Source organism: Penaeus monodon, chromosome 12 (genome assembly GCF_015228065.2).
Source record: "Penaeus monodon isolate SGIC_2016 chromosome 12, NSTDA_Pmon_1, whole genome shotgun sequence".
Taxonomy (NCBI): domain Eukaryota; kingdom Metazoa; phylum Arthropoda; class Malacostraca; order Decapoda; family Penaeidae; genus Penaeus; species Penaeus monodon.
Genome location: NC_051397.1, coordinates 48,809,436 through 48,818,664, shown reverse-complemented (window position 1 = coordinate 48,818,664; position 9,229 = coordinate 48,809,436). Strand labels below are relative to the sequence as shown.

At 39.4% G+C, this 9,229-nt stretch overlaps 1 protein-coding gene across 1 annotated transcript; it reads left to right on the top strand.

The window, feature by feature from the left end:
• Positions 1 to 269: 269 nt before the first annotated feature.
• Positions 270 to 5,507, top strand: LOC119579534. The gene is made up of 3 exons (XM_037927437.1): positions 270 to 401; positions 3,893 to 3,958; positions 4,332 to 5,507. The coding sequence occupies exons 1-3, from the start codon at positions 384 to 386 to the stop codon at positions 5,031 to 5,033; spliced, it is 786 nt and encodes a 261-aa protein (XP_037783365.1). The 5' UTR covers positions 270 to 383; the 3' UTR covers positions 5,034 to 5,507.
• The last annotated feature ends 3,722 nt before the right edge of the window (positions 5,508 to 9,229 follow it).

Here is a 9,229-nt window from a genome sequence, read left to right as displayed (position 1 = left end):
CACACACACACACACACACACACACACACACACACACACACATACACACACACACACAAAGTCTGGCGCCAGGAGGAAGTCAAGTACACGACGCGCATTTAAATCTAGCCATCCTCAAGGAACCTGTTAGGACCCCTGAAGGTAAGCACACAGGGGGTAGGGAGAGGAGGGGAGGAAAGCAAACCTTTGTTCTCACTGGACATAGGGAGGGGGAGAGAGAGAGGAGGGTAGGTGGGGAAAAGGGGAGGGGAGGGGAAGAGGGAAGAAGAGAAGGCGGAGTTTAGGAGGAGGAGGCAAAGGAGTCTAGGCTCAGTCAACACGAAGCAAGGGTTGAGGTCAAACCGGCACCGCTCCTGTCCTTGGCTTGTTTCTCTTGGGTCACCATGGCGCGGATTATACAGGTACGGTTTCGTATAGTATATGTATATGTATATGTAATATTTAATATATACATATACATATGTGTATGTATATGTATATATATATATATATATATATATATATATATATATATATATATATATATATATATATATATATATATATCCAATAAATCATAATTAGTTTCGATTTTACAACGTAAAAGTTCAGGTGAGAAATTGAAATCTTAAGGGAAGTGATCGATAAAAATGAATATACAGTTGAAGAAAGAAATGAATAAAAAAAACGAAAACGAATAACTGATAAACAGAGAAACTAAAATATTAACGATTGACAATCAGAAACAGACAAATAAAAGGAACAGAGAGATGAATAAATAATAACCAGGTCCGTCCAACGTCAAGTTTAAAATACTAATTAAAAGGATTTAAAAAATAAAAAACTCTTTAGCAAGCAATCATCCTCGCACCGAAGTGAAAATAGGATAGAACATTTTCCCCCGGGCCACATTTTAGCGCCGAGAACCGTTACGTGCGCGCGAGAGGGTTCACTTAACGCCAGGCGATTCCGGCTCGAGGTGCTGGCCTGGTTCCCCCTCGTATCATTATTATCATTGTCATCATTATCATTGTCATCATTATCATTATCATCATTATCATTGTCATCATTATCATTATCATCATTAACACTGTCATTATTATCATTGTCATTATCATCATTATCATTATCATCAATTATCATTGTCATCATTACCATTATCATTATTTTTATCATCATTATCATCAATATCATTATCATCATCATTCCACTTCTTCCTATTCTATCTTTTATCCTTTCTCCTATTTTATTCTTCCTCTTCCTTCCCCAGATTCCTTTATTTTATTCCTCTCTTTTTCTCTTCTTCCTCCTACCATCTTCCTCTTCTCTCCCGTTCATCCTTTTCTTCTTCATTTTGTCTTCAGTTCTCTCTCTCGCTCTCTCTTCTCTCTCTCTCTCTCTCTCTCTCTCTCTCTCTCTCTCTCTCTCTCTCTCTCTCTCTCTCTCTCTCTCCTCTCTCTCTCTCTCTCTCTCTCTCCTCTCTCTCTCTCTCTCCCTCTCCTCTCTCTCTCTCTCTCTCCTCTCTCTTTCTCCCTCTCCTCTCTCTCTCTCCTCTCTCTCTCTCTCCCTCCTCTCTCTCCTCCCTCTCTCCATCTCCTCTCTCTCTCCCTCCTCCCTTCTACTCCATCCTCTCTCCTCTCCTGCATCCTTCCATCTCCACCCTCCCTCATCTCTCCTCACCACCTCGCCCTTCGAACCTTATCCCCATGTTCACCTGTGAGAATGCAATCCGCTGCTGCATAAATCATATTTACAAAGCATGGCACTTGCATTATTTATCGAATGATTCCAGCTGCTAGAAACTGACACAGATGACTCGAGACACCTTGCGACCGAGATGAGGAGAGAGAGATGTATGTCAGTGCGAAGAAACAGTTAGGAGATAACAGCAAGACGGTCTCTGCTCTCGAGACGGAGATGGTGTACAGAAAGCTGTGTGAATAAGATAGAGAGAAGAGATGTAGATGATAAAAGATACGAGATAATAGATATAGATGAGGATAATAATACATAAGATAGATAGATAGATAGAGAGAGAGAGAGAGAGAGAGAGAGCCAGAGAGAGAGACAGAGACAGACAGACAGACAGACAGACAGACAGACAGACAGACAGAGAAAGAAAGGACACAAGGAAAATAAAAGGAAGAGATCGACTGAGTGAGGAAAGGCGAAAGAGTCAAGGAGAAAGAGGGCAAGCGAGCAGGAAGTACGAGACATTCGCGAACCAGTGGGACAAGGTCTCCGTGACCTGATGGTCAGTCACCCTTCCTTGGAAAAGCAACGTGGATCTGTTTATTAATCACCCTTCTTCTGGCGAATGATAAAAATATCATTGTTTTTTTATGGGGCCATACGATATAAATATGAAAAAGGCGTTAGATAGATCATGGAAAAATCATGTAGCCATCACTGACAACAAAGTACAGTTTCTAGCAACAGGCCATGACCCTCTGACCGAAGATACATTGTGTTTTCTTCTCGATTTAGCTCTTTGCTCACTGCTAACGTATTTACCAGAGATCGTTATCTTCCGAGTCTCATTTCACAACAAGGGAAAGGGATGTACGTGTATGCTGATATTAACGCGATAATAGGTGGAAAGGCAAGACGCGGAAGGACGGCAATGCATATATCATGTTTGTAAAAGAAAGTCCCCGAAGATCAGCTGATGTATAGATAAAGCAGCAGAGGATTTGGTTGTATATCGCATTATTGTAGCGATGAGTGTGAGGTAACTACACTTCATGCCCTTAGCTTCTAATAAACCTAGAGGGCCCGTGATTCTGAAGTAGATGAAAAGTTGATTCCCTTGTGATGCTACTCCAAACTTTCAGAGCAGTGGAACGAGTATAGTGATCAGATTTATTGCAGAGAATCCCTATTACGGAAGAGGGAATGAATATCTCTTTGGTTACTTTCTTTATTGACTCGAAACATTTTGGCAATAATTTAATCAATACAGCTTCCAATGTTCAGATACGCGTGGATGTACGTGGAATTCGCGTGAACAACAAACATCCATTTAGTACGACAGAACAGTTATAACTGTTTTCTTTTTTTCTTTTTTTTTTTTTTGATACACCGAGAAACATGTTGCCAAAGTTGCACTCATATGAGAATATTAATGTAATATAAAAGATGAATTCATATAAACGGTCAGTTTCTGTGAATAACATGCTACTGTTGAGCTTTTTCAAATCCCTTTTTTGCCTAATCTGCAAGATTACATGAAGATAATGATTGCATACACAACGTATCATTCAAAAGTTGTTACACATGTTTTAATGTAGTTATACAACAACATTTAAAAGAGTAAATGGCGGCTTGAGATTTTAAAAAATACACAGCATTTCGTTACCTAATATATCATAGCAAACGTCTCCCCAAATCACCCACATTGCCACGATGAATGCGGCGTGAATGGTGTTTCTCGTGCTCAGCTTCCCACTGTATTCAACGGCCTTTTTGTGAAGTGAAAAGGAGCCACATGTCTGACGTTATGAGTTCATGTGTTGCACCGCTCAACCAACTGTACGTGACTGTCATGAAAGCACACCTCCGTGCATGTATTAACTGTCTCAGAACAGAAAATTATGGTTAAATGAACACAAATATTTATCAGCCTTGGAGGTGGGTTGATTCTATAAAGCTGTCAAATGACTATGCGCAATTATTTAATGTATGGTGCAAGTAACAAATGTTCTAAGGACTTCACTGTATTTAAACACATTTCTGTCTATAACAATAATAGTAGAAAATGTGTATTATGAACTGTAAGTGCATTTATACAGTATATACACGATTCTCAATATTCAGTTAATACGAAAACAAATAAATATTTTTACATTTTTGGTTTACTGTGAAACGCCGCCTTCGTGAATAAATTATCATCCTTACTCTTTTTGTTCCTCAGATATTATGCGTTCTAGTGTCGGCGACGGCAGGCATGGCAGCTAAAGTGCCGAGCACGGTCTTTTGGGTGAGGCATTGTGATACAGTTCTGTTTTCATTTCTTGTATGATCAGTAACCACATCAAACTTTCCAGTTTATAAACTTAAGCACTTGTACCATTAATGTTCATATATTAAAAGGTTCGTAAAGTTTACCACTTATTTATACTGAATATGAGTTATTACCGAAACTATGACTTTAGTCTTAAAAAATAAGAAAAACATATACAGCCACAGTTTCAATAGTTTAAACACATTCTCAAGCGTTGGCAGCCGTGTAATATTTCGTATACGTGCCAGCTAATCAAAGTCTTAAAAATAACTATTTATTTTAATTAATACTTGTGAATGAAACTTCATGGATTGTTTTGTAATGAATCTCTCTCTCTCTCTGGTTGCAGCCTTCGAACCCATTCCAACATGCCCATAGCGACACGCCCACCACCCATAGCGAAGACGTCCAGAGTGAGGTCGTCACCACTTTAGGGCCGAGAGAAGACTTGTCCGATGATACAACAGAAGCTTCTGTTTCAGTTACAGTTCAAGAAGTTAGCTCGGACCTTCTGAAGATCGAAGCACCTCTGGAACAAGAGCCCGAGCCAGCTGAAAGTGGAGTAGAACTAGAAATGAATCCCATACCAAATATATTAATAAATGCTCTGAGCCGTTCTGATCTCAACCCTTCACTGCAGGATCCTCTGCTGGAAGAAGCCAAAAAACAATATATATCTACCTGGAACTTGGAAGCCTTGAGGCAAAACGCCCCTTACCTTATGATAGACCAGGTTTGGCCAGATTTGGGGATGGTGTACATGCCAGCTGTGAATCAGATGACTGCCAAGGTCCAAAAGTCGAGGACAGTTAAAGAGGCAGCCTTAAGACTCAAGGCAATATGGGAGGAAGTAAACCAAGGCAAAACTTCTGCCATTACCGAGGAAGGAAGCATATTTGAAGCCTTCACCGAGTTCTTTAACAATTTCTTTGTTGGCGACAGGCTAAGGACGGGCGGCGAAGCGAATTCCGACAGTGGAAATTCCACGCAGAAGGATGGACGGCCGTCAGATAAGGGACCAGTCAACGTGAACCAAGACAAAATTGAGTAAAGGTATACCACTGTCTGTATACTACTCTGACTAGTAAGAACTCAGCTTACCAGATAGCCACCTATCTCTTTAAACTTGCGGTTGTTTTGCCATGCCTAACGGCTTTACAAAAGTCGCCACATTGTTTGTATTTTGGGAATTCATTGGTAGGTGAGAATTTCACGAAATGTTACATTATTCTGTTAACTTTTTTGCCAGCAAACTTTTTTCCCCCCACCGATCTTTTAGAGGTATAATTCTTAATGCTAGCTGTGATACTTTCGTTAGGGTTGGCATATCAGTCACCAGGAGAGGCAGTATCGGATGATAGATTAATTCTAAGAATACTGGATTGTTGGATGGTTCTGCTATTTATTGACATGTTTGTTACCAGGGGAGAGCTTTTCTCTCATACTTGACTACTGCATTAATTTCGTAGCTAATATTTATTATCGTTCATTGATGCTTGTTTATGAAATAAACGTAATTAGTTTTTAGTGTTTTTTATTCGTCGAATATCAACATTTTATAATACAGCGGCAGAAAATGAAGTTCATGCATATGAAGTATGACACTAACGTCTGTAGATTTTACATATCCTTGTATACACGTATGCCTGGCTATAGCTGTTCCACATTCAATGAATGACTCGGAAGTTATCAAAAACTTTTTTACAGTGCTCAGTAATATAATAATTTTACATTTTGACAATACACAATAATAATAAATCATAAACTAGTTCATCCTGGTGGAAATCAACAGCCTAGTTAGTGTCAAATTGTATAAACGCTGATGCTCTGAGCTTCCGAAGGCAGCGGAGCGACTGAAGGGCACCTTGAGGATGCTGTGTTCAGTTTATTGATCTCATGAACTGTGATCAGTAGCGGAGGTCTGCATCCATTGTGTGCGTTCTAGTATTATCCTTTGGTTTCCACACCATGTACAGAAGTGCAAACAGTTGCTCGAAATCTGAATGCGAGTATGATGGGTTACAGCATTTGCTGCCTATCAGGTAACACAAATTTGATCTCCCTGAGGCTCTTTCCATTTTTGCATTCTATATCCACACACACAAACACACACACACACGTGTGTGTGTAGGTGTGTGTGTTTATATTTATATATACATGTACATAGTGCATTAATATATAGACAGTATATTGGTAGATATATGAATTGATAGATATTTATGTATGGTGACATATAGAATACATATGCATAGACAGATAGACGTAGATATATAGTACATACATACACATGCATACATACATATAATACATACATACATACACGTGTTAGAATGAATTAGTTTGCTACTGACAAGAGTAAACTTACCAAATCACAATCCAAGACAGACACAGGTGTAGATGACGTCGTTAATGGAGAAACGCCTGCCAAACCATCAAAATGCCTTTGCCCGTTGTTGCGGTAGAACCCGCACTATGCCTCGAGCTCAACTGCCCGGTCTGCCTGTGGCATCATCGGTGTTATTTCCCGGTACTACAACGAGATCTGGTTTTGCCTTCGAAGATATTAATATTATGAAGATTATTTTCATAAGGTTCGCAGAGCGATTTTCATGATTCAGTATATCTTCTGTCTTCGCCAACGAGATATGAACAACTGCGCTCGTGGCAGGAACTCTAAACATAGAATCGAATATTGTTAATCATAATTCATTTATATTGCTTTCCTACCTCTTTTCCGTGTTTTTTTTTTTTTTCTTTCCTTCTTTTTTTTGTGTGTGTGTTTAGGTTGCTACTGTTTCATGTCCATGTGATAAAACCCACAAATCTGTATTGCCAGATGCTAGAGAGTAGACACCACCTTGGAACTTTAAGGATTTTTTTTCTAATCATATCATCCTTGTGACATGCAAGGATTGTCCCCTTTACAAACTAGAATATACGCTTAATGAAATATGTGCTTAGGAAGTGGATGTGTCATTAATTGGGGTTTCTCGTTACGTAATTGCCTTCTCTTTGATGTCTGCAGTTTCTGTACTGCAGGTTTTACGTTATTAGATCACCAAATATATTAACAATTATGGATATAATCCATCATTTCTAGCAACATTATTTGGTTCTGTATGCTTGAGAGGTATTTCTAATTCTGTACAGAGTAATTATCTCTGAAAGACTTTCATTACTGAAAGGGTCTTAGTTCACAATTAGGTGCGTGGCTTTCCTCTTTTTAAATCAATTTCTTGATTCGATTTCTCTCACTCCTATTAGATAAGATTAGTTAAGCAACAAAGTGTGTGTGTGTGTGTGTGTGTGTGTGTGTGTGTGTGTGTGTGTGTGTGTGTGTGTGTGTGTGTGTGTGTGTGTGTGTGTGTGTGTGTGTGTGTGTGTTCTTGGCTAGTTCTTATCTAGTTGTCTCAATACGGGAGAAAAGTTAAGCTCAGATGGTCCTGTCTGATATTATTAAAAGTACTAAATGTTTTTATTATTATTATTATTATTATTATTATTATTATTATTATTGCTGCAGATTTTCGGCTCAAACAACGTAATTTGGTTGTTCCCTGTTTCAGTAGTTCTGTTTGGAAAACTGAACTCTGACATCCTCATCGCCTCATTTTACTTTCAGCTTTTTACTTTGTCCTCTCTTTCTTCTTGTGTTAAAAATTATAAAGTCATCCTTATCTAACTTCACTCTTCTTGCAACATAGTTGAACAGCATAACAATACCGCCCTTTTTTCTTCATCCAAAATCGTTAAACCTATTTTCTGTAGTCCGTCTTCGCAGTTCATATCTCTTAGAGTTGGTGCCCACCTTTGGCTGCTCTTTGAACTCCTCCAGTTTGTCTATATCTTTTTTTAAGCGTGGACTTCATACCACTGCAGAGTAGGACTTATGATGGGTGTAATGATCTTTACCATATCTACGTCCACATATATGAATGCCCTCTTCATGTTCGTAATCAGCCTAGCATTTTATGTATCTTTTAATTTATATGAATCACATTTGCGCTTAAGTTCTTAGATATGATTATTCCAAGGTCTTTTTCCCTATCTGCTGTGTTTAATACTGAGTCTCCTAATTTGTACTGGTATAGGAATTGATTTTTACTTTCCCCTGAATACATGGCATTTGTTGGTGTTGCATTCCATTTTCCAAGTACAACTCTACGTGAATAAATTCTCGGTGTCCCACTTGAGGCACTGACTTCGAGACATCCTCTATTATGCCTTTCTTGTATTTTCGCGTCGTTTGCAAACCTATTCATACATACCTGAGCTTATGTTTGACCCTAAATCATTCATGGAAATAATAAACATAATCCTTGAGTTAGTTACTCGCTAGTAACTCGTCTCCATGTAGAGTGCTTCCCTCTAATTACTGTGCTCATTTGTCCTCGTGTAGGAAGTATTTCATCCATCGAGGAGTTTGTCTTTCACTCCACGCAATGGTTAATGGTTACAAAACAAATTAATGTGCTATACATCAAATGTTATATAGCACAATGGAAAAGTGTAGTAGTGAAAAGGGTAACGAGGGGGGTTAGTTGATGATTAAATGTGCTACATGTCAAATGTCATATCACAGTTCAGGATAGTATGACATTGAGAGGAGGAAAGAGGGGTAAGGGTAAAGGTGAGAAACTGGGCAAAGGTAGGGACTAACAAGGGTGAAAATTGCCAAAGAAAGAAGTGTGGGATTCTGCAAGGATGTCCGTTGGGTAAGGTAGGGATTAGCAAAAGACAGAACAAATGACAGTAGTGGACGAGGGAGTAAGAGAAAAACCTCTGCGTGCTTCCTGTCTGACCTATCCTGTCACGTAAAGTGAGGCCAAGTTTGAACGTGAGAATTGCTACCTCAGACTGAAACTTGTGGGTAGGGCAACCCCTATAAAATACATTATAGGTTCCACCACAATTGGCACATGTGCTTGATTGTGCTGAGCAGTTTGATCCATCATGACCAGGTTGCGCATACAGTGGGCATCGGGTTGTGAAACAGCAGTGTTTGAAAAGGTGGCCTAGACGCCAACAATTCTGACATTAACGGGGAGGGATAGGGAGGGACTCTCCCCCAATATAAACATCATGTCTACGGAAAGTAATCTTGACAATATTGGTGGAGGACTTATGGCGGCCTCTAGAGGGAATGGTATAGCATTGTACTGATACTGCATCACAGTCCATGAGGCAGGCGGGGCAGTCGTCTCCACAATCTGACCAATCCTTGTCCTAGACGGCAGTTTGTCGGGG